General features: G+C 44.3%; 1 protein-coding gene across 3 annotated transcripts; it reads right to left on the bottom strand.

Moving 5' to 3' along the window:
• Window positions 1-1,150: 1,150 nt before the first annotated feature.
• ALDH8A1 (aldehyde dehydrogenase 8 family member A1) lies at window positions 1,151-24,550 on the bottom strand. 3 transcript variants are annotated; one of them, XM_039242053.1, is made up of 7 exons: window positions 24,413-24,550; window positions 20,339-20,486; window positions 19,041-19,196; window positions 16,979-17,128; window positions 11,674-11,930; window positions 7,711-7,872; window positions 1,151-1,980 (listed from the first exon to the last, which is right to left on the bottom strand). In XM_039242053.1, the coding sequence occupies exons 1-7, from the start codon at window positions 24,548-24,550 to the stop codon at window positions 1,528-1,530; spliced, it is 1,464 nt and encodes a 487-aa protein (XP_039097984.1). In that variant the 3' UTR covers window positions 1,151-1,527. The 3 variants fall into 3 exon arrangements, with proteins under 3 accessions (XP_039097984.1, XP_039097987.1, XP_039097985.1); XM_039242056.1 differs by lacking the exon at window positions 7,711-7,872; XM_039242054.1 differs by lacking the exon at window positions 16,979-17,128.

The raw sequence follows: 24,550 nt of genomic DNA, 5'->3' as shown, positions 1-24,550 counted from the left end.
ATGTTTTTCAGCGTTTGTGAAAAAGCCAACATATCCCAAAATCTACACAAAACTGTAAAGACTATTCTGTCCCCCGACCCTGACCCAACCCCCACTCCCATACACCATGAAACAAATAACCAGAGCACCAGGAAGACCTCACTGTATTCCTGGAAATTGTTTTGAGCACCTTCTGTGTGCCAGGCACTGTGCTGGGAATTGAAACCTCAGTGGGGAGTAGCACCTGCAAGAGCACCTGCCTGGGCTTGCAGCAATTCCTGTTCAGCAGCAGAACTGGGCGGTCAGATATGCAAAACAGATGGTTTCTGTCAGTGTGGGAAGGGCTGCGCTGGAGTTCCTGGATCGTGTGGCTGAGTGGGGGAGGGGCAGAGGGAGGGAGGCATGGAAAGGAGACACAACACGATGTAGTCCATGAGCCATAACTACGTGGCTGCTTCTGGAGCAGAACCCAAGACAAGTGTGAGATGGTCAGAGATCATGGCTTTAGAGACTGACAGCCCTGGGTTCAAATCCTCCCTCTGCCCCATACCATTTGTATGACCTTGAGCATGCTGCTTTAATCTCTGTAAACCTGTTTTCCCCTCTGATCATTAGGGGATCAGGAGAAAAGGCACTAGAAATACCTTGATTACTTTGTATAGAGTAATATAATACCCCTAAGAGGATGGGAAGAATAGAGGCCAAGTCAAGAAGAAAATATATGCCATACTGGCTACTAAAATTGCTTCACATTTATTCTTTCAGGATTAGTAGGTTGTAAGTCTCATGAGATACATACATGAAGAACTGTAATTGATTAGACTCCACAGTAGAAATGGATCGAACTATTTCCTCGTCTTGTTTCAAGCTTCCTCCCAAAGTAGTTGTTATGTTATTTTTCTTTGTCCTTGTATAGATGTATTTAGTGGGACCTCCCATATAGGTCTGCTCAGACAAGTTCCATATTATGTTTATCATCGACGTTGGCATCATCAGTATCAATATTGGTGCCTGGGTGGCTCATTGGCTGAGCATCTGACTTTTGATTTCAGCTCAAGTCATGACCCCAGGGCCATAGGATTGAGACCTGCACAAGGTTGTGGTAAACATGGAACCCGTTTAAGATTCTCTCTTTCTCTCTCTCCCTCTGGCCCTCTCCCCCACTTGTGCTCATTCTCTCTCTCTCTCTCTCTCAAATTAAAAAAAAAAGAAGCGAAAAAAAATGATTGTCTTTAAATTCCCAAGAATCCAATCAAAACAATGAAAAAAAAAATACAGTGAAGATACAACATAGAAGGAACTTGACAATTACTTGTCTCCCTTTTTGTGCCTTCCTGTTCAGAAGTCTTCTCTTCTTTGACTCCACAGTGAAAACAGACAGCATCTCTTCAACAGCAGGTAAAAATACTAACCACTGAGGATAAGGTGGAGAAAACCGACTAAGTCAAGAAGAGGCTAGAACTTATGCTGGTGCATCTGCTCCGCGCCCTTCAGGACTGGTTCCCTGCAGCCGAGCATTGACCCTGACAGCTTCTCCATTGGCCAAGGTCAGTGTTTAATGGTGATTGTTTTTATTTCAGTGAAAAATTCGTAAGAGTCTTTGGCTCCCTCTCTACCTATCCCAGAACTCTTCATCCCGCCGAAAGGGAGGTTCAGCTCTCTGATGAGCCAGCAGTTGGTCCAGACCAAGCCTGACTGCAGCTTCTTAGCCACTCGGTGGACACGGCCCACGTTGCTTGACCACACTGTGGCTGCCAGCCCGTATTTAACGTTATTAGCTCTTTGAATCACTTCCTCCTCACTATCAAAGGGGACGACACATGTCACGGGACCAAATATCTCTTCCTTCATGCAGCAGGATTCATCCTTAATGTCTGTTATCACTGTGGGAAGCATAAAATATCCTGCTTGATTCCTGGCAGGGAGATTCAGTGTATCCACGCCCTCACCACACAGAATCCGGGCCCCTTCAGCACGGGCTTTCTTGATGTAACTTCTGACCTAAGTGGGTAAAAACCATGATTAGCAACACCTTACCATTTGGTGGTACACAAGCAGCTTTGCTACACAAAACAGCAGAAAATCCACTATTTCTGAATCATCTAGGTAATATGTATAAGGTCATTGCTAAGAACTCTAAAGTTTATTATCTTACTGCTCAGCTGCTAAGCCTGAGGGCAAAATTGTTCTGACCATCATCTGGGCATTCAGCCCTCATATGTTAGAGGAGAGGAGTCATTTATTTAATGTCTAAGTGCCAGGCACATGGATAAGTGCTTTTCAGATTCTCACTTAATTCTTTCAAAACTCTATTAGCTATGTATTATTATCTTCTATTTGTTGATGATAAAATTGAGCCTCAGAAAGGGTAGATGGGTCATGCAATTAATAAACAGGAAAGCCAGAATTCATACTCAGGTATATTCAGTAGTTAATTATACAAAATGCTGACTTTGAGGAGGGGCTATGTCCATTACAGAATATGGGAAGTTGAATGGTGTATAAGATTTCATTAAAGGCCAGATGCCTTTCAATAGCTAGGCTTCCAGAACAAATAATTTCTAATTTCTAGTCTCATTACTGATTATATTCTGACAATCTATCTAGGTAATAAAGTATAGCTAACTATAATGGGAAATAGATTATGTAATAAGTAAATCCAGTGACTCGGAGACAATGACAGATGTTTATTAATAATGGTTGTAGAAATGACTCATTATAAAATGATATGTATGTTTATATATGCAAATGTCATTGTGGTCACAACATTATCCTACGCCTGAACGGTATTCTAGGCATAGGGGCAGTAGAGAAGCGATCCCCCAAATTAAAAGTGTAGAACAGCAGTAAGCAATACATCAAAGGCTGGGGACATTGAAATCATACTTTAGATTCTTATTTATCACTTATCTATCTGAGCATTCTGCCCCTGTATTAGATCAGTACTACATTGTCGAACTATACTCAATGTAGTGCTACGTGTTTGCTCTGTAAAGCTAAAAAGGTAATGTTGTTTTATTATTCATTTCGCTCTAGTTTATGGAACACTTATTAAGCTATCAAGTCAAACACTTTCAAAAAAAGAACATTTGGAACAGCTTTCCATTCTAGACTGCTACATAGTTTCCCCAGCCTGAGCAGTGATCTCAATGATCTTCCTGAAAAGCCCTCGGCTAGTTTGCGGGTGGAGACGAAATGAGGTCTGGACTTCTCTTTCCCCTATTCTCTTGTTCCTCTTGAAACAACCCACCCAGATTAATAAAAACATGCCAAAGGCAGCATCCTGTGTGAACAGCAGAAGTTGAGGCAAAGACCTCCAGAGGCCTCTGCTGGTCACAGGACCAGAACTTCCTTCAGTGATTCAAACTCAGAGTGTCCTGGCTTTAGACTGTCTCCTCTACACAGGATTTCATAATTATCTCTTAGAGGCTCTTGGCTAATAAAATGTGAAGGCCAGAGTCAGTTTTCAAATTGTGAACTTTTCAAAATACTTTATGTATAACATGACTCACACTAAACCAAATTTATTTTCTGGAGAGAGTATCACTGGATGATAGACTATCTATACTAGACTCAGGAACTGAGATTTTCAGTAAAATCTGAAAAAAGAGAACAACCTTGTGACTGGTAATAAGCCATAAAATGTAATAAAATATTATTATAAAACTTTTTCGAGAGCAGAGCATAGTTAGTACTTTGTAGCTTTGCACATAAAATCAGAGCACAGAGGTCAGACAGGTGAGCTGGGGAGCCCAAGTGTTCGAATCCCACGGCTTCCACTTACTCGGGGAGAGATTTTAAATGTTCTGTGCCTCGGTTTCCCCTCTGAAAAATAGATTACCATTCCCAGATTAGATCTATGAAATGAAGTATATGAAATATTTAGCATGACGCCTGGTAAGCAGTAAGTCTGATGAATGCCAGCTGCTATGTTGGTGGAGAAGGAGATGGGGTAACACACGATCTGATGCTTACTAGCTAGGAGACTTCACGGATGCTCCCACTCTGCATGTCAGATGCTTTTAAGCTGACAAAAGAAAACAGCAAACTGCCAAAGTGGACCTTTGTTAGCCCTAAAGCCTGGCCCTATTGGGGACGCACCTGCAAACGTCCCCTGCCCTTCCTCCAGCCTCACTGTCAACACCCAAAAAATTCCATCTCCAATTACCTGCATCTTTGGGGAGACTGGCATACAACCAAATTCTCCAGACAGTCAAGTGGAAAAGAATTCGAGGGGGTGAAAAGAAAAACAAAAGTAAAAACAAAAAGCAACCCCGTGCAATAGGCAGAGGGAGCCTTTTCTTCACTCTTCGAGGACAGTGGCCTGCAGTCACCTGTGCATCCCCTGGGTCTCTGGGAACCTGGCAAGTGACACACCCACTCAGGAGCAGGCTGTGTATCTGTGAGTTCTGAGTCCTTTGCTGTTATAGAACAACCTCAACATATTCTAACTGGATTCTTCTGTCCCTGAATCGCCATCTATAGCGACAGCCACCTAGAAATAAGATGGACGTAAAGACCCCAGACGTTGCAGGGCTAATTTGATTCAGAGAAGACATAGACAAGCTACAGAAGAGAAGTGGAATACAAAGATGGGAGCCAGACCATCCTTAGCACACAGCCCCCCCCGCCCCAGGCTTTCTGGTGAGAAGCGAGGATAGATGCCCTTCCCACCCCCAATGGGACATGTCTGCCGCCTCTTCGATCCCAGAGGGTTTGGCATGCTGAACTGAAAAGAGGCCCACTGGAAAGGCCACATTCACACTTCCCTAGCTACTTCCATTAGCTCCCGATCAAGGGCAGAGATTACTCAAGGCCTTCTCACAAGCAATGATGCAAAAGCACCCATCAGGGGTCCACCTGGTAGAGACTCAGAGAGGGATGCTGTGATTCCTTGCATCTGGGCACACTTGCTCTGGGTGGAGCAGCCTTGATGGCAGATGTCTGGGAACTGTCTGAGCCCCCGCAGGATTGCCCTGAGGCTTCGCATGGGGAGGACACGCAAGCCCACCTGAGGGGCGCTCTGTGCTAGGTAGGAGGGGTCTGATATGGAAGACCACAAACAAGAGAGACTCCATAGATAGCAGCAGGTTGATATGTGGTGGGGTAATGGGAATAACATCTTTAGTGTGCTTCCCTAGAAAAATCAAAATAAAATAACTTGGCCAACAATAAAAAGCTATTTAAAAATTTTTTTTAATGTTTACTTTTGAGATAGAGAGAGAGCATGAGCAGAGAAGAGGCAGAGAAAGAGAGGGAGACACAAAATCCCAAGCAGGCTCCAGGCTCTGAGCTGTCAGCACAGTGCCCGATGCGGGGCTCGAACCCATGAACTGAGAGATCATGACCTGAGCCAAAGTTGGATGCTTAACTGAGCCTCCTCAGGCGCCCCTATTTTAAAATTTTTTAACTCTGTGTGCAAAATCTTTCTCCTTAAAAGCAGTAGGGCCATGGAGCTTTCTGAGGTGAGTGCAAAGTAATTACCTGTATTTTATTTTAATACAAAAAGTGGCTGAGAAATTATTTTCTCTAAGGATCGAGGAGAAAATCAAGAGAAGTCGACTGAAAAGTCTGCAGCTTGGTTAACGGTAACGGGCTAATGTTGGCTTCTTGGTGTGGACAGTTGCAGCGTGGTCATGTAGACGGTAACAAAAAAGGAAAGCTGTGTGAGTAGATATAGAAACTATCTGCCCTCACTTCGAGATTTTTCTATAAATCTTAAGTTATTCAAAAAATAGAAAGCTTATTTTTTCCTTAGTTATTGGACTGAGATAGAAAACATTTATGATGGTAAAAATATTCAGGAGTGTTAAAAACATCTGTTTGAAAGATAAATATGTGCTATGTTTGAATGTGGTCAGGGAAAACTGGTAACTATACACTTTGCCATTTTCAGAGTTTCTCATGGAACTTCAGTAACTACGTGGAAATGACAGTAAGAAAATGAAATCTAATTGACATGTTAAATAAATACTTGTCCTTCTGGCATAATTTGGTTTCATAGAAGATAGCATCTCCGGGCAGCCATACTGGGCCTCAAACCTAGCCAGTGTTTCAAGTCTTAAAAAAAAATTAGACATCCCATATGGTTTAGATTAGGATTCTTGGCCTTGGTCCACAGCTTCTGTGGCTACAATGTTAGAGACCATTGGCATCTCTCCCAATGTCCTGTGGGACCATTTCATACCCTCTCCTCTCCTCACCCTACTTCCTTTTTCACTAGAGAAAATAGAAGAAGAGACGCTCAAGCTACTACACCTTCCACTATGAGCATCTCTGTTTCACAATACTGCAAAAAGTCAAAGTTAAAAACGGCAGTACAGGGGCGCCTGGGTGGCTTAGTCGGTTAAGCGTCCGACTTTCGCTTAGGTCATGATCTCGCGGTTCGTGGGTTCGAGCCCCGCGTCGGGCTCTGTGCTGACTGCCAGCTTGGAGCCTGGAGCCTGTTTCAGTCTGTGATTCCCTCTCTCTCTGACCCTCCCCTGCTCACGCTGTCTCTCTCTCTCTACTAGAAATAAATAAAAAAAACATAAAAAAAATAAAAAAATAAAAAAAAAAAAAACAAAAAAAAAAAACGGCAGTACATCAGCCACATCTGTGCAATGTCAAAGATTTCTAGAAACTCAAGTAAAGGCCCTGTCCCTCACAGGCTAACTGATGGGGGCATATTTTCCTTGGTGGGCCTCAGTCACCACAGCTGAAAAGAAGTCCTCTAGCTCCAAAATTCTATGACTTCTTTTGGGAGTCATATCAGGTAATAAATTAAAATAACATTAAAGACCTAAATTCCACAAACCACCCAAAGAGCATCGATGGCTTCTCCCACATGGAGCACCACTCACCTTACCAACTAAGGACCACCTAATTTTGGATCATGGATGCTGGCACTTCCAGAATTCCATCAGCTGTGGCCAGAGGCAGAATCCTTTCCCCTGGGAACTTTTATCTATGGAAACTCCTCCTTAGTCTACATCATTCTTATTAGTGACCCTTATGTTCTGAAATTCGTCTTCCTCATTCTTTTTTTAAAAATTTGTTGGGGCGCCTGGGTGGCTTAGTCAGTTAAGCATCTGACTTTCGCTTAGGTCATGATCTCGCGGTTCGTGGGTTCGAGCCCCGCGTCGGGCTCTGTGCTGACTGCCGGCTCAGAGCCTGGAGCCTGTTTCAGAGTCTGTGACTCCCTCTCTCTCTCTGACCCTCCCCTGCTCACGCTGTCTCTCTCTCTCTCTCCTAGAAATAAATAAAACATTAAAAAAATTTTTTTAAAAATTGTTAACATTTATTCATTTTTGAGAGACAGAGACAGAGTGTGAGTGGGGGAGGGACAGAGAGAGAGGGAGACCCACAGAATCTGAAGCAGACTCCAGGCTCTGAGCTGTCAGCACACAGAGCCTGATGCAGGGGCTCGAACCCATGAACTGTGAGATCATGACCTAAGCCAAAGCTGGATGCTTAACCGACTGAGCCACCCAGGCATCCCATTGTCTTCCTCACTCTTGATGCTGTCTCCATGCTGACTTCTCAGATTGATTCATCCTGTGTAGATGCTGCTTTAACCTGGACTACATTTGTGTTCATATCTAATATTTGTGGACTCTGTATCCAGAGACCATTTCTTATACAGATCAGGAATTTTAATAAGGTCATAATTAACAACATTTCAAAGCATGGATGTGTGCTGTGTCCTGCACTGAGCTTTTCCCCAAACTTCCATTGCACAGATGTACTTACTTTTTCCAAATGAGCTTTACTTATCAGAGCTCCCATGCTGGCCAATGGATCGGAGGGAATGCCAACTTTCCACATTCTGGTAGCTTCTACAAACTTCTTCAAAAATTCACTGTAGATGCTCCTCTGGACAAAGATTCTGCTGGTACAGAGGCAGATTTCACCCTGCCAAGAATGACATGTGAGGACAATGACAAGCCACACTCCTTCATGGACAGGTCACCCTGTACTTGTGAGCCCTTGCTAGTTGCCAGGCACTGGTCTAGGCATGTGCTAAGCCAGACAGAGCCCCTCCATGGGGAGCACACAGTCTTGTGGGGAAGACAGGCACAAGTAAATGAGCTCAATCGGTAACATCATTTCAGATCATGACCAAAGCAATACAAGACAATCCAGCAGAGGCTAGGAATAGAAATTAATGGGAAAGTACAGCTCTTTTACTCCCTTTTAGTAGAGGGAGTCCTAAAAGGCCCTTGTGAAGAGAGGGTATTTGAATTCACACTCAACTGGTGTGAAGGAGCTGGCTGGGCTGGATGGGGAGGAAGGCGGTTCCAGCAGCAAGTGTAGAGGGGCTGCTGGCTAGAGGAGCCAGCTTGCAGTGGTGTGGTGTGCGACAAGGCAAGACGGCGAGTGTGAGCGGGGCTGAGCGGGAGTGCAGGCAGAAATGGGGTCGGGGAGGGTAGGAAACGAGGGCAGGAGGTGAGGAGCAAGGCGGTAGCGCGCACAGTCTCACAGGCTCACAAGGACCTTGCACCTGGTTCCCGGCATCATGAAAAGAACGCAGAAGCCTTTAAGCAGCAGGATGGTGGGATGAGGTTCACGCCATGAAAGGATCCGGCAGCTGTGTGGGGAGTAGAATGGAAGGGAATGCGAGCGGGATCGGAGTAGTTTTAAGAGAGTGTTCCAGAAGTCCAGATAAGTGGACATAGCTCAGGCCCAGTGGACATGAGAGAAGTGGCAGGCATCCACTGATGTCCCCAGACTCGCAGAGGGACACGGGACCCCAAAAGTGCAAGGAAACTGGCATAGATGCTCTGCAGAATGGATGGGTTTCAGGGTATATCTTAATAATTGAGGGGCACCTGGGTGCCTCAGTTGGTTAAGCGTCCAACTTCAGCTCAGGTCATGATGTCTTGGTTCACGAATTCGAGCTCCATGTGGGGCTCTGTGCTGACAGCTCAGAGCCTGGAGTCTGCTTCAGATTCTGTGTCTCCCTCTCTCTCTGTCCCTCCCCCATTCACACTCTGTCTCTCTCTCAAAAATCAATCAATCAATCAATCAATCAATAAAAATAACTGAAGCAACGAGACTGGTTGATGGATTATTGAGATGGAAGGAAAAGGATGGGTAAGAACAAGCGTGTCCCCCAGGTTTTTTTTTTATGTTTTTTATTTATTTCTGAGAGGGAGAGAAACAGCATGAGCAGGGGAGGGTCAGAGAGAGAGGGAGACGCAGAATCTGAAACAGGCTCCAGGCTCTGAGCTAGCTGTCAGCACAGAGCCTGACGTGGGGGTCGAACCCACAGGCTGTGAGATCATGACCTGAGCCGAAGTCGGACACTTAACCGACTGAGCCACCCAGGCGCCACCCCCTCCCCCCCAGGTTTTTTATGGAGTCACAGAGAAGATTGTAGTGCTCTTCCTTGGGAAGGCGGGCCCAAGGCAGTAGAAAATCAACACTGCAGGGAAAGGAGAGAGGGAAATCCAAAGTTCTGCTTTGCACAGGTTAAGACTAAGGTGCCTAGGGGCGCCTGGGTGGCTCAGTCGGTTAAGCGTCCGACTTCAGCTCAGGTCATGACCTCACGGTTTGTGGGTTTGAGCCCCGCATCGGGCTCTGTGCTGACAGCTAGCTCAGAGCCTGGAGCCTGCTTCACTTTCTGTATCTCCCTCTCTCTCTGACCCTCCCCTGCTCAGGCTGCCTCTCTCTCTCTCTCTCAGAAACAAATAAAACATGAAAAAATTTTTAAAAAAATACTAAGGTGCCTAATAGACACCCCAGTAGAGGTACTGAGCATTCTGGGCTGAGGTGCTAACAGGTGCCTGAATGAAAAGTCATCCTTACTATCACTCGGATATAACATGCAATCATTTACAAACCCCATTCTAGACATAGCAAAGCATTACGTGTGTTTGACAAGGACACATGTGCATTAACGACTATTTTCGTCACATTTACATTTGATCGTCACAACAATCCTAACAATAGAATGTTCCTAATTACCTTGATAGCTATGCACAGATGCATTGTCCAAATTAAATACTCACTGTTTGGGAGCAATAAACTGTCTCTGCAAGCCAGAATCACAGTTAGAACCATCTGCATATCTGGCTTGGGAAATCTCCCACCACAAATGCCCCCTGCCATGTGCAGAGGGAGGGTGTGGTAAAGAGATTTGAAGGGTTAACCAATCAGGGTTTTCCTGACTACTCAGTGCCAGGAAAGCATAGGTGATACCAGCATCTCTAGTGGTATGACTTTAGAGGAAATGAGAAAAGGAAGATCTTAGTTATTGAGCACCCACTGTGTGGTGGATGCTTTCCTCATAATAATTCTGTGGTGTATTAGCTTTCCCAGTTTATAATTAGGAAATGAGTTTTGAATAAACACAAGCCCAAGGCCCCCAGGCACAGGAAGTTTCAACTTCAGTATGAGTGATGTTGAAGTCCACGTTCGTTTCTTCTGAGTCCCACAGTGTGTCTGAACGTGAGTGTGCCTTGCTCCAAAGGAGAGTGTACACTACGGAGATGTTTCAAAGGAGCCCGTTGTGTTCAGCTGAGGAGGAAGTGTCTACTATGTGGGACTCCTCTCTCAGCTAAGGAAAAATAAATCAGCGCCTCTATTTTGCCTAAAGTCTATTTGTTGTCTTGAATTACCAGTTGAGTTCATGTCCTCTTTCCCACTGACATTTAAAATACCCCCAAGCTGATGGTGGTGGGGGCGAGGGGAAGGGGGGTGATGGCCATGGAGGAAGGCATTTGTTGGGATGACCACAGGGAGTTATATGGAAACCAACTTGACAATAAACTATGAAAAGAAAAAAAAATTTTTAAATACCCCCCAAGAGGAAGGCTGTCTGAGCAATTTTACATTCTTGCACAAATCTGGTGGCCAAGAAGCTACAGTCCATCTGTGCACTCAGAGTGCATTTGCCATCATGCAGAGTCTACCTAACGCTTTCTCAACTATTTCTCAGTCCACAGTTTGTTCCCCTGCCCTGTTGTTGTCACTAAGTCACCCAAATGCTTGATTTCATTGTTCCTTCTGATTCTTGTATATTCTAATGATTAAAACAGCTGTATCATAAAATTGCAAGTCTATTCTCTAACATGTAAAATTTAAGTCTGTTCATCCAGAAAAACCCTATAGATACAGATCTATATGTATATAGAGGTATAGAGAGAGATACATGATCAAACCACTCTCTCTAATTTACAGAATTTCAGGAGATGCAAACCTGCCACCACTCCATGACATCCATGACTCCAACACAAGAAACATGCTCCAGGCTGGCTCAGGCATTTATCTCTAAGGGTGTGCTGCATTTAGGATGCTTTGTGGGGAGCAAAGGTTCACTGCAGATAGGACATCGACACAGCAAGAAAAGAATGGGGTGACTCTATGAATCAAAGGATGGAAAAGCTTGGAGAAGCAAAAAATCAATCATTTTGCCCATGGCTGGTACCTGACAAAAGTGGTGTGACTCAGGAAGAGGAGCTTGCTGAACAGAAGCTGTGATTCTACAAGAGCACAGATGGACATTGAGATAAAACAGACAGTCAGTAGAATAACACAACGTAACAATCTCCTTTTGCTGAAATAGCACCAGATTGACTTGCTCATTCCTGGCTTTGCCTTGTGATGAAACAGATACAGTCTGACAAGGTCACAGAGTTTAAAAACAAACAAACAAACAAAAACAACAAAACAAAACAATATAAAACAAACCAACCAACCTAGAGGACACACCTGGTTGGCAAAGCTGGACTTGACGGTTGTCGGAATGCACTCCTCCAGGTTGGCATCCTCAAAGATGATGGCGGGATTCTTGCCCCCCAGCTCCAGAGAGAGCTTCTTGCAGTGGGGAGCACTCAGCTGAGTGATCCGCTCGGCTGTGGGCTGGCTCCCCGTGAAGGAAATGAGGGGTACCTCTGGATGGGACACTAGGGCCTCACCTACCCTGGGCCCCGTCCCAAACACAATATTTACCACACCTGGTGGAACACCTGAATAGGAAACAGTAACAGTTACAATGATTCTTCTCAGTGTGTTGAGAACTTGGGTAACACAGAGATTCTCCTTGAAAGTCCAGTAGCTTGAATGGGTGGGAGAAAATGTCTATGGCTGTCTCTAGTTTAATAACAAAGCTCCATGTGCTTTGCCTTAGAAAAATGAAGCGTAGAACATTCTCTTCCTCTTTTTTGATGTTTATTTATTTATTTTGAGAGAGAGAGAGAGCCAGCCAGTATAGGGAGAGGCAGAGAGAGAGGAGAGAGAGAGAGAGAGAGAGAGAGAATCCCAAGCAGTCTCTGCACTGTCAGTACAGAACCCGATGCAGGGCTTGATCTCACAGACTGTGAAATCTTGACCTGAACTGAAATCAAGAGCTGGACGCCTAACTGACTGAGCCACACAGGCACCCTGAATATGAGAACATTCTAATTAATTCATTCCATAATATTGACTTGGCATCAGAGGCCGAGGACACAGAGATATCCTCAGGCAAGTCAAGCCCCCTATGGTAGAAAAGCCCTGCTCCTAGTTGGGCATCCAGAAGTCACAACTCAGTATGAAAATGTTAAGTAGATGCAAGAAGAGATTGACTATCTTGGCCCAGGGATGGAAGGGAGGCTCCTCCAGGAAGGTGGGTATTGAGTTAAAGTCCTGTGTCTCATAATATGGACATACCATTACACTCTTGGACTGACTTAAAGTACCAAGAACTCCCCAAAACAGGTACCCCAATCTTTCTATCATGAGACCCTACCTTCCTACATTTGCATGTATTTTTTTAATGTGTTTATGGCTTTAGTTGTTTATTACCTATCCAGCACTGGAAGGTACACTAAGGGCAGAAATGGTGTCTGTCATTCTCTGCACCATGGCCTGGTTTGCCATATAGATCAATACTATAAATGCTCACATTCATGCTGGGTCAGTCATTGCTGTAAGTGATTTACACCCTTCCAATCTCCCAACAACTGATGATGCAGGTAGGGTTAATATCCTCACCTCAGCCAAACTGAGGCAAAGTGGGATTAAACAGCAACCACTATGAGACAAAACCCTGTGTAGAAGATTAATAAATAGTTAAGTGGATGAATGAACAAGTAACTAGTGTACATTATACAAATCAGAAATGGTTCTTGATTTTAGAAGACTTTAAGTGTCCAGAAAGAAAATCTGTGTGCAATTGTGTTGTGTCCAGGAAGCTCTTAGGGTTTGCTTGGAGGTGGCTGAATTTATTGTCTATATTTCTTCAGCCTTGAAGTGCAATAGATGCAGAAAACCTCCAACGTGTAAGGTTTTTGAACTACTTCCTTGCTCCTAGGATCTTTTTCTGTCCAGGCTGGCCATCCTCTCCTTAATAGAAACATGCTCTATTGGGTTAAAACCATGTCTTCAAGAATATGCTTTTAAAGCATAAATAATAAGTTCTCATTGATGATCCATTATCATCCAGAACACCCTCCCATAGAGCCAGAGCCTTAGCCTGATCACCTGAGGGGACAAACAAGGCCCCAATGAGGTGAGCCTCAGTGACAGGTGTGAAGAATCAAAGTGGTATCTGACAAAGTGTCACCTCTAATGGTCCCACCTTTACATTCATGTGCATACTTATTGAAACCTCGCTTGGCTCAGTCCTGGATCACAGGTCACTGCCTCAGAGGGCAGGCCCAGGGTCAGACACCATGTGTACGCAGCTGAGCCCTGTGTTGCAGCAAAGAAGAGGCTCAGAAGAGGGGACCCCCCACGGTTGGTTGATGAGAGAGAAACAAGGACAGGTTCCCCACCATTTGAAAGAAGGAGTCTTGAATCTCCATCAATTATTGGGCATGCGAATATTTGCCAGATATTTTCTTTTTTTTTCTTTTGAAATGTTTATTTATTTTGAGTGAGAGACAAGAGAGCATGAGCTGAGAAGGGACAGAGAGAGAGGGACACGGAATGCGAAGCAGGATCCAGGCTCTGAGCTGTCAACACAGAGTCCGATGCGGGGCTCAAACCCATGAACGCGTGAAATCATGACCTGAACTGAATTCCGATGCTTAACTGACTGAGCTACCCAGGCATCCCTGCCCAATATTTTCTGATTGGAGTTTGGGGACAAGAGAAGGTAGACTGTTGTCCGGCTTTATGAATCCTGAAGGCAAAAATGGATCAAGTCACTCCTAATGTTTACAACAGAATTTTAATGAAGAGTGAAGAAAACTTAGAAACACCACATACTTATCACCCCAGGAAAATGAGCTATTTTCAACAGGCCAATTGTCTTCTATGCAGTGGCATTAACACTTTACATTTCCTTGAGCTCTGGCATTAAGATGTTTAGAGCTACCTACTGGCCATTATTTCTCGGTACCAATTTGCCATTTGATAGAGACAGTAATGTAATGAAATTTTTCTAGAGACATCTGCCCTCTATCTTTAAGATACTCTAGTTATCAAAGGAAGAAGGCACACAAGTTGGCAAATAATAGTTCAATAGGTGACAAGAAAGGGCACAAAGTCCCTCCCATGTGAGGATGTGGGAGAACAAAAATAGGAAGCACCAGAAATCCTCTTTTAGTAGACACTCCAAGAATGAGGGCAAACATTTGGTGCCGCAAGAAGAAGCCAATATTCTAGGACTTTCTTTTTTTTTTTTTTTTTTAATGTTTTATTTATTTCTAGGAGAGAGAGAGAGAGAGACAGCATGAGCAGGGGAGGGTCAGAGAGAGAGGGAGTCACAGACTGAAACAGGCTCCAGGCTCTGAGCTGGCAGTCAGCACAGAGCCCGATGCGGGGCTCGAACCCACGAACCGCGAGATCATGACCTAAGTGAAAGTCGGACGCTTAACCGACTAAGCCACCCAGGCGCCCCTAATATTCTAGGACTTTCAAAGAGTTACTTGGTGTATGCTTTTTGAAATGATTTCACTTCACAGGAAGGTTATCTGTCAAGTCAGTTTGAAGGCCCAGGACTAGAGGACTGGCTCTTTAAATATCAAGGATGCACCAGCAGGTCATTTCAGCCCTCTTTTTCTTACACCATTAAAAGTGTCTCTTACACAGTGTCAGTCTCAGTGGAGAAACTGAGGGCTTAAGATAGGTGCAATATGAGGGGAGCATGCCTGGGTGGCTCAGTCGGTTAAGCATCCAACTCTTGATTTAGGCTCAAGTCATGATTCCAGGGTCATGGGATCGAGCTCTGAGTTGGGCTCCATGCTGCACGTGGAGTCTGTTTAAGATTCTCTCTTTCTCTCCTTCTGCCCATTTCCCCAGTTTGTGCCTCCCCCCCACAAAGTAATTTTTTTAATAGGTGATATTTGAGCCTTATGCTCTCAGTGTTGGCCAAAGGAGGAAAATTTAGCAAAACCAGCCCAGGCTAGGAAGGAGAGAAGAACCACCTTGGTATAATCAGCTTATTTGTTCACAAGGAATAAGATCAATGCTGTGCAAATATATGGATACAAAAAACTCTCATGCACACCAAGTTGTGGGTGTATAGAAGGGGAGAGTGCTCAGGGAAAGGAATCATCCTACACCAAGATGTGGTTGGCTTCAAGAGAGAATGGTTCCAGGAACACAGCTCTGTGGCCCATTCCCCCTCCACGAGTCCCCTCCCCAACATGGATCACAGCAGAGCCTAGGTCCCACTTCTGTCCACTCTGGTGAAAAGGCAGGGAAGAAATGCCTTGGACCTCTGCAGACATTAAGCACTTCGTTTTGCAAAGAATGCCATTGGAACGTGATCCCTCATGTAAGAAAGGAATAACATGTGGGATGTGAGAGAGGTAGCCATCTTCCTATCATATACCTTCCAGAAGCCTAGGACATCCATAAATGTCATCCCAAAGACCGAGGCTGGAGGGCTTCATTCCTCTGCTCAATACAAGGGAAATGGGTAGCTGGATTCGGGTCATGAGGCCACAGTTTAACCTGCCATCTAAATCCTGAGTCAAGAACTGGCTCGACTTTCTTAGAAGCCAATATGTACGTTTTTGCTTGGAACGATGAAATATCCAGAAGAGGGAGGGATGGGCTCTTTCTAACCACCTACTTTGCAGATATGGGGGAGCTATGAGCAGAGACTGACAGACTGAAAGACAGCCTGTTTTCCACCACCGCCCCTCCCCACCCCATCATCCCAGCCCAGATTATGTATGGAGACCTGAGCTGAGGGACTTAATAGCGAGGAGCTTTCCTATGGGTTACAAGCTGGGGCCCCCAACGGCTACCCTCCAAATGTTACCCCAGGATGTAAGCAGGAACATACCTTGAATGTGGCCATTACACTGTTGACAAAAAGGGGACAAGGAGGGGGGCCTGGGTGGCTCAGTTGGTTGAGTGTCAGATTTTAGCTCAGGTCACGATCTAACAGTTCATGAGTTCAAGACCCATGTCTGACTCTCTGCTGACAGCTCAGAGCCTGGAGCCTGCTTGGGATTCTGGGTCTTCCTCTCTCTCTATCCCTCCTGCACTTGTATTCTCTCTCTCTCTCTCTCTCTCTCTTTATCTCAAAAAGAAATAAACAGTTAAAAATAAAAAGAGGACAAGGAACTATATTATATCAGCTTCCTCAAATGCTGGGAAAACTGAGGGATATATATTCAAATCTCTTGAAAATGGGCTATTTCGCACAGTTACTCTATAACCGTACAGAAAAATCCTCCCTTTTTTCATCAAGGTTGACATATAGTCCAACATAAGATTTAAACTGACCATTGAAAACACTCTGGAGGTGGCTGCTGTCGGATGTGATTGGGCTCTTCCAGCCCGCTGGGGCTCCAGGCTCCCAGACTGCACAAGTCATTGTACTGCCAGCCCACCCCCCTGCTGGCCGAAGGGTTTGACGGCAGCCGCAGCAGCATGGACAGGGACAAAGAGAGGAAGCAGCGTGATGAAGGGGATTTCTCGGAAAAGGATCAGAGAGACAAAAAGCAAAGATGTCAATGGAATCGATTTTGCTCTGTGCGGATTTCTATCCAAAATAAGTGTCAAATGTCAGTGACACGGAGATGGCTGCAGCCCACAAAACTTGCAGCCCCAAAGCCAATCCACAGCTAATTACCTGCTGTCTCCAGGAGTTTGCACATCATCCAGGCAGTCACTGACGTCAGCTCGCTAGGCTTAGCTATCACAGTGTTGCCGGCAGCAATGGCTGGAGCCACCTTCCAGGTCAGCAAGTAGAGTGGCAAATTCCAGGGGCTGATCAGACCAGCTAGAAGAGACCAGAAGCACCCCCAGCGACGGCATGCCCCTCGAAGCAGACTGGCCCAACTTGCTTTATTAATGTGAAGCGCCTCCCTCCTGCATAAAAGTTAAGCTGACTCTTCTAAAAATCCCAAATTTTGCTATTTGTAGCCAACTTTGGGAAAAGAATTCTAAAATGTGTTATATGCAACCGTGCCTCTTAAAACTATACATCTATACAATTTACTCTTTTCTTGATGTCAGAACAATTGTATTTATGAACAACAGCAGTATAAGTTCTAGGAAAAAGAGGCTGTCACCTGTCACTAAACAGTTCCAATTGTGATAAGTTTTGAGATTTATAGACCAATGTTTACATTTTTTTTAAACTCTCCTTCATTGTCAAACTGTCTAGCTATTATTTCTTTTAAGCTTTTCCATCACTGTTTCTAATCTGTTGTGGATTAAGACATAAAATCTCTAGCTTTTTAGAATTATTTGTAAAATAAGAGCAAATCAGTAATGAGTCTGCCCTGTGGGGCCCTCCTATTAGTAAAGCCAATGAATTTTGATGCATAGACTGTGAAATCCATTTTGGCTAGCTAGGGGATTTTTTAACAAAACATTCTCTCTCAGTTCTCACCTGTATCAGGAGCAGATAGGATTGTGGAACAGGTAATAGAACCAGCATCTAGAATTTGTTTCCATGCGATGCTAAAACCATGTGTAGGCTTATAACCATAACACACACACACACACACACACACACACACACACACATACAATCTACCTTATGAATAAGTAAATGGATTCATCTTATTTTATACTCTTCCCTCAAACCTGTGCTGTGAAAGTGAACATACAATTTATGTTATTATATTTCTCATTGGAAAATGTTTTAGGGGATAACAATAGTTTTTCAGCATTATATATCACCATACTTCTTAGAGGAAGGTTTGAGCTTTTTCTAAATGCCTTCAAAATATGATTTCCAAAGGGTTCAAATAATCAAAGTGGTAAAATGTCTCATTTTCTTTCTTTTTAACTTATTTTCTTTTATCCTTTCATAAAGTTAGTATAGGAGGTTGGTGGGTTTTTTCCCTCGGAGGAACAGTGACATCTAGTGGATATTTTGAGACATTGCTCATACTTATATGTCCTCTAAAAGAAAGCCGGAAGCAGCTAATTCAGTCAAGGCTCATATTTATCTGGAACTGTTCTAAGTGTCCTACACTTACTAATTGATTTAATCTACATTAAAATATACAAATATAAAACTAAACCATTCTTCCAGTTTTTCAGATAAGAATTTTGAAGTATACAAATGTTATGAAACTGGCCTTGCATGGGGCACCTGGGTGGCTTAGTCAGTTAAACGTCCGACTTTCGCTTGGGTCATGATCTCGCGGTTCGTGGGTTCGAGCCCCGCGTCGGGCTCTGTGCTGACTGCCAGCTCTGAGCCTGGAGCCTTTTTCTTATTCTGTGTCTCCCTCTCTCTCTGACCCTCCCCTGCTCACGCTGTCTCTCTCTCTCTCTCTCCTAGAAATAAATAAAAATATATATAAAAAAAAAAAAGAAAAGAAAAGAAAAGAAACTGGCCTTGCACATACCCAAAATCCATGCTCTTAACTACAAGACTCTCTGGAAAGAAACATTTTTTTAGTTGTATGGGGGGGGGGGAGGGGGAGGAAATCTTTGTATGCGAATTTCTTCTCAGTATTATTCTTTTCCTGGTAATTCCCCCAAGAACAATGTTTTTAGAATAAGTGGGGAATTTGACACAAAGAAAATAACCTCGAAATAGATTTTCGAGGCCAGTTAATTTTCGGCTCAAGTAGAAGAAATCAGCTCTTTCCTTTTTCTGGGTCTGCCCCCTTAGGTGAGTGCGACGGGCCTGCCCAGCACCCTCCCCCTGCGGGCTTCCCCTGAGCAGCACCTACCGACGCCCACGGGGGTGCGCACCGTGTAGTGCAGGCAGCCCATGTGGTCCATCTGCGTGCACTCCGATGTGTGGTGCAGGATGGAGGAGGCGAAGAACCGGAAGTTCTGCACAGACCGGGGAACGTCCATGGTTCTTGCCAACGTGATGGTTTTCCCTGGAGCAAGTCAACACAGAAGGCGCTGTCAGCGTGGTGGAGACGCCATCACACCTGCGTCCTAACTCACACTCATGGAGTCTTGGTGCCCCGCCCCGGCCCCGGCCCCCAGCCCTTGACTACGTGGGCGACTGATCATGGTTTCCTAAAGCTGTGAAATAACTGGGTACGATGTTTAGGATGAGGCGGGAGGCTTAAACCGGAGTCCAGTAATCTTTGTTTGGGGGGTTGAACATCTGACTTCGTCAGATGCTACCACTCTGCTCACATCAGCTCTTTGATTCAAAATCACCATGATTTGTGGAGGCTACAAAGTGGTTGGAGTGATGGCTGTTAGGACAGCTGTATCCACACATCACCAGGAGCCTAGCTCCTGGATTGAACAAAAAGAGATCCCGGACTGTTTCTTTATTATCTTCGGCAATTCTGGGGGACTCCCAAGGTCAGGAGCACCAGCGGGAAACATCTTCTTCTTAAGGGCTGAGACTCAGGCCTCTTCCTAACTTTAAACTGATGTACAGCACGCCTATCATTTTAAAAGATCTTGGGTTTTCCTAACAGACATCACTGCAAGGATCTATGGACATTCACTCCATTATCCACACCTCTGGGAAGGAGTTAAAAATTAGGTCGTTGTGTTGAGAGTGGAATGCTGACATAGCAGATTCTTTCTAAACAGCTTGACTGTAACTGCTCCTCAATTACCTGTGCTTTGAGACGGTCTGCCTAGAATCTGTGGAGGGTTGCATGACCAGCCCTCCTCTTCCTCTCTCCTGGTATCGGCGCCCTTTGCCAAGCATCTCTGCCGTGCCTTCCACCAAATGGACAAGATGGATTTACCCCCCTGCCCCAGAACCTGGGCTCAGCTCTGACTTGCTTTGGCCATCGGAATGGGGCAGAAGTGGCCCAGATACAAGACCCCAGGTGGTTTTGCTTTCCACCTCTACCTCTGCCATGAAAGCATCGTGCAGGCTAGCCTGATGGGTGCAGGAAGCCTAATGGGAAGAACGTGCCCTGAGTCCCATCCAGTGTGGTTAAGCGTCAAGAGGTTACCTGCCCAACCAGGAGGGGCTGAATCGCCAGCATCTGAGTAAGTGTACCGCGCTTTCCATAAAGCACTGCTAACAGGCAGCTGCGCTCACCTTGGTCTCTGGATTCCGCCTGGGCCAGGTCCTCCAGGGATTTTTCCAGCAGATCGGCCAGCCGGTGCAGCACCTGTGAGCGCTCCTGGGCGCTGCGGGCCGACCAGCCGGGAAAGGCTGCTCTGGCCGCCTCCACTGCGGCTTCGATCTGTGAAGAGCAACAGGGAGAGCATTACCTTGAGGATGTTGCTTCTGGAAGAATCCAGAAACCACAGCTCCACACATGCCTATTTTTTTTTTTTTTTGCCTCATTTCAAATATTCAACACTTGCTAGTGCTGAGTTACCTGCGAAGTGGTGTTTATGTGACTCGTGAATCATGGGCACCCCAAAAACAGAGAATGATCCATTTCGACCAAGGTATCCAGATGTGGCAATCAGATAATTAAAAAGAAGGTATTTGAGGGGCGCCTGGGTGGCTCAGTCGGTTAAGCGTCCGACTTCGGCTCAGGTCATGATCCTGCTGTTCATGAGTTCAAGCCCCACGTCGGGCTCTGTGCTGACAGCTCAGAGCCTGGAGCCTGCTTCAGATTCTGTCTCTCTCTCTCTCTCTCTCTCTGTCTCTCTGTCCCTCTCTGCCTGTGCTCTGTCTCTCTCTCTCAAAATTAAATAAATATTAAAAATAAAAGCTATTTAAATTTTAATAGATGCATGTTTTCATGTCAAAATACACTTTTTTTTTACTATCATAGAGGAAACTCATCTCGATGTGTAGAATCTCTAAGCTTTTAATCCAGCTCCAACACATCTGATAAAGTCTAAAATTTTGTTTGAAATCATATCTGCGGGCTGTTGTTTCCACTCAGAATGACTAATCATAATAGCCATTTACTAATTTTTATAAAATTTTTATAAATTATAATTTTTATACTTCCTTTCATAAAGGAATATGTTACACACACAAATTATTTCATCTAACTCTGTTTTAAACTTCTAAGCTATGGCCATGGCTATGCCCATTTTACAGATGAGGCAACTGAGGCACAGAGCGCTCATGTAAACTGGCAGAGGTCACACAGCTAATAAGTGGCGGCATTAGGACTCAAACCCAGATCTTTGTGGCCCCCGAGACCACAGCTGGCCCTCTATGGCATGGCCACAGTCCCTGCCCTTGCCTGGCTCTGCCCAGTGAAAGAGGCCTCTGTTGGAGAGGAGGATAGCTGTGTTTGAACAGATAGTTTGCAGACCTGGTTTAGGTGCCAAATCTAAAAATATACATGGGAAGGTATGGGCAAGGCCAATTTCGCGCAAAGTAAAATGGGTCTTCGGGTCGTCTGCTGCCTTTGTCCACTTCTAGCAAAGTCTAAGCAATGTCTCTTCCAGAGGTAGCAAGCCGGGTAGCCTGTGTCTCACCCCTCTCCCCTCCCACACACATGACAAGACTTTGTAACCACTCACAGCTTTCTTCTACACCTGGGCTCAGACCCAGCCTCAGACTCCTTTTCCACAGACTTCAGGCAACCTCGGGTATCTTCCTCTTTGCACATGATCTGACAATTCTACGGCCTTCTCCCCCAAAACCTGATGTACACCCCTCCTTCGTTTTCTTTATGCAAACAGAGTCACTTTCAGCGGGGCTGAATAAAGGATAAAGTGATTCTCATTTTAATTATAAGTTTCTGGAAAAAATGGCATTTTCATTTCAAAAGCCGAGCCTCTAGTAAGGCCCTCGGACAGGATGAAGGAAAAACCCAGGCTTTCCACCAGACGCGGCCACCTGCTGCGGTCAGCACAAAACCTCATCTTCCGGGGTTGTCAATGTAAAGGCTAAGCTTTCTGCTATGCAGAAAACTCAAGTCCAGTCCTATTTTCTAAGCTGTCTGACGTCCATGTAATCTAGAATACATATTATTATAACAGGAGCATAAGCTAATACTAGGAAAGCGTTTACTACGTCCTGAACACTGAGGGCTTTACGTATACCAGTCTGTTTCATCCTCAGAACAACACTATAAGGTGGGTATTATTCTTATCCCCATTTCACAGGGAAGGTGACTGAGGAACAAGGAAGTTCAGCTCTGAGTCAAGACCATAGATACTAAGTGATGCAACTGGTCTTCGAAGCTAGGTGGTCTGACCCCAGTCTGTGCTGCTGACTGCAAAGCTATCATGTAATTGCCACAAGTGCGTGTGTGTGTGTGTGTGTGTGGCCACTGATCTAAGCAGCAGAGATGAGAATGTTAGCTCACTGTCGTCTGTGGAATCAGAATGATGATAAAGTCTTATTTGTAGGCCATTACGACTCATGGGGGGGCGGGGCGTAATTCATGTTAAAGGGCTTGGTGAAGGCAGAGCACAGAGCAACCCCAATAAATGGGAACGGCTGTTGGCAACACAAGCAGCACTTTCTGTGAGTGACTTTATGTGAAACTGGGCATGTAGTTTGTATGTTGACCATACTTTTCAAGTCAGAAAAAGCTGGGGCTTATGGGATCAGAGAGAATATTTGCAGGGAAATCCTCTACTACCAGGTGCTTCCGTAGTGCATTCCGTCTTCTGAAAAAGCATGAACCATTAGCTGCAGAAAATATTTCAACCGAATTTGTCTATTTGTCATTTTTAACTTCATTTTGGAAAACACTTCGAGACCAGGGGGACCGGAAAACACAAGGCTGGGTTTCCCACGTCTATCCCAGTTCGTTTGAAACAAACAAAATTGTGGGTTACAGTTTAACCAACAGATTAGCCAATATTTGCAAACTTCAATCCACAAGTCTAAAGGTTTTTTTTTAATGTAAGACAGATTTAAAATATTATTAACAAAAAAGAAATAAATAAAATAGCTTAGTATAGATGAAGGCTTATTTATATATCTTTATTTATATATGAAGGTTACAATTGTATTTTAAATAATCTAGTTCTTTGTGCCTTAAAAAATAAAATCCATTAGGCATTAGATGAGATTATGTACATCAACCACATTGATCACCCTAGACAATTGACATTCTCAATATAATAATTATAACTAATCAAATGTATCTCCACCATTTTACAAAATTTCTCAAGTAAAATTAATGTGACATCAATAAAAAAAATTTTAATGTGTGTGCCATTAAGCACTTTGAGTCAGAAAACGGATGGTTTTAAATTTAAATTCAAAACTATATGGGAATTTGAGTTTGCATTTCATTATTCAAATGATCAGTTTTACTTTCCTAGATATTTTAAAGACATAAGAAATTATTAAAGGATAACCTAAAGTAAATCCATAGGATTTTACTTCTGTTTGTTTTGAGTGAAATAACGAGTTTTCTAGAAATCCATGAATATAGTGTCAAATTCAGGCAACACTTAGTAGACGAATGGAAACAGTAATACTGATCATTCTTAACAAGTAATACTTTTACTAGACACCTAATAAGGAATGTCTGAGAAATGGGGCTGTGTATTGAGCTGCCTAGGCTAATAACTTGCTACTGCACAGAGCTGGGCTCTGTTCCATGCATAGGTATCCCCCCTTTTTAAAGAATATTTTTAAAGTTTATTTATTTATTTATTGGGGGGGAAGGGCAGAGAAAGAGGGAGAGAGAGAATCCCAAACAGGCTCCGTGCTGTCAGCACAGAGCCCGATGTGGGGCTCGAACCCACGAACTGTGAGCTCAGCCTGACGTGAGGTTGGAGGCTTAACTGACTGAGCCACCCAGGCATCCCAGGTAGCCCCTTTTGAAAGTTCACATGACCCTAATTCACTTTTACATTAGCACCTGTTTTCACTAACCAAAAGAAATCCAAAGAGGATTTTCACTTTTATGAAAAGAGCCAGTACCATATTTACGTACTTCTTTCCCAAAAGCAAAGTGTCATGGCACAAACTTTCAGAATGTGGAGGATACTCTGCACTTTATGCCATTTCAAAAGGTGTCCTCAGAAGGCTCTCTTTTTGGATGGCAGGGAAAACCTACATCCTAGAAGTCCAATTACAAAGCAAACCTTCCCAGAATGAAAATTTTCCTTCTGCTAATGTTTAACAACAGGACACCTTTTCCCAACTCCCGTTGTTCCTAGAAAAGAAAATGACATGTAATTCATCAGCACACGGGGTACATTTCAGTTTTCTCTAAGTGAATGCACTCACCTCTTCTTTTCCACTGTTGGGCACCCTGCAGTATACTTCCCCCGTGGACGGATCATAAGAATCGATGTATGAGTCACAAGGTACAAACTTTCCATTAATGAAGTTTTCTAGTGTCAGAAGTGCCTTTGTCCCAGCCAT

This window comes from Hyaena hyaena, unplaced genomic scaffold, assembly GCF_003009895.1.
Source record: "Hyaena hyaena isolate Hyena2069 unplaced genomic scaffold, ASM300989v1 scaffold_204, whole genome shotgun sequence".
In the NCBI taxonomy this organism is placed as follows: domain Eukaryota; kingdom Metazoa; phylum Chordata; class Mammalia; order Carnivora; family Hyaenidae; genus Hyaena; species Hyaena hyaena.
The sequence above is the reverse complement of the archived record's forward strand: the minus strand, read 5'-3'. Positions and strand labels throughout refer to the sequence as shown.

What these genes read in the sequence shown, in the direction of transcription:
- ALDH8A1 (XM_039242053.1), bottom strand. Translation starts at nt 24,550, where the DNA reads ATGGCTGGGACAAAGGCACTTCTGACACTAGAAAACTTCATTAATGGA. An exon ending in GGCGGAATCCAGAGACCAAG is followed by an intron (nt 19,197 to 20,338) that starts GTGAGCGCAGCT and finishes GACTTGCTCCAG; the next exon opens with GGAAAACCATCACGTTGGCA. An exon ending in AGTCCAGCTTTGCCAACCAG is followed by an intron (nt 7,873 to 11,673) that starts GTGTGTCCTCTA and finishes CATTCTTGGCAG; the next exon opens with GGTGAAATCTGCCTCTGTAC.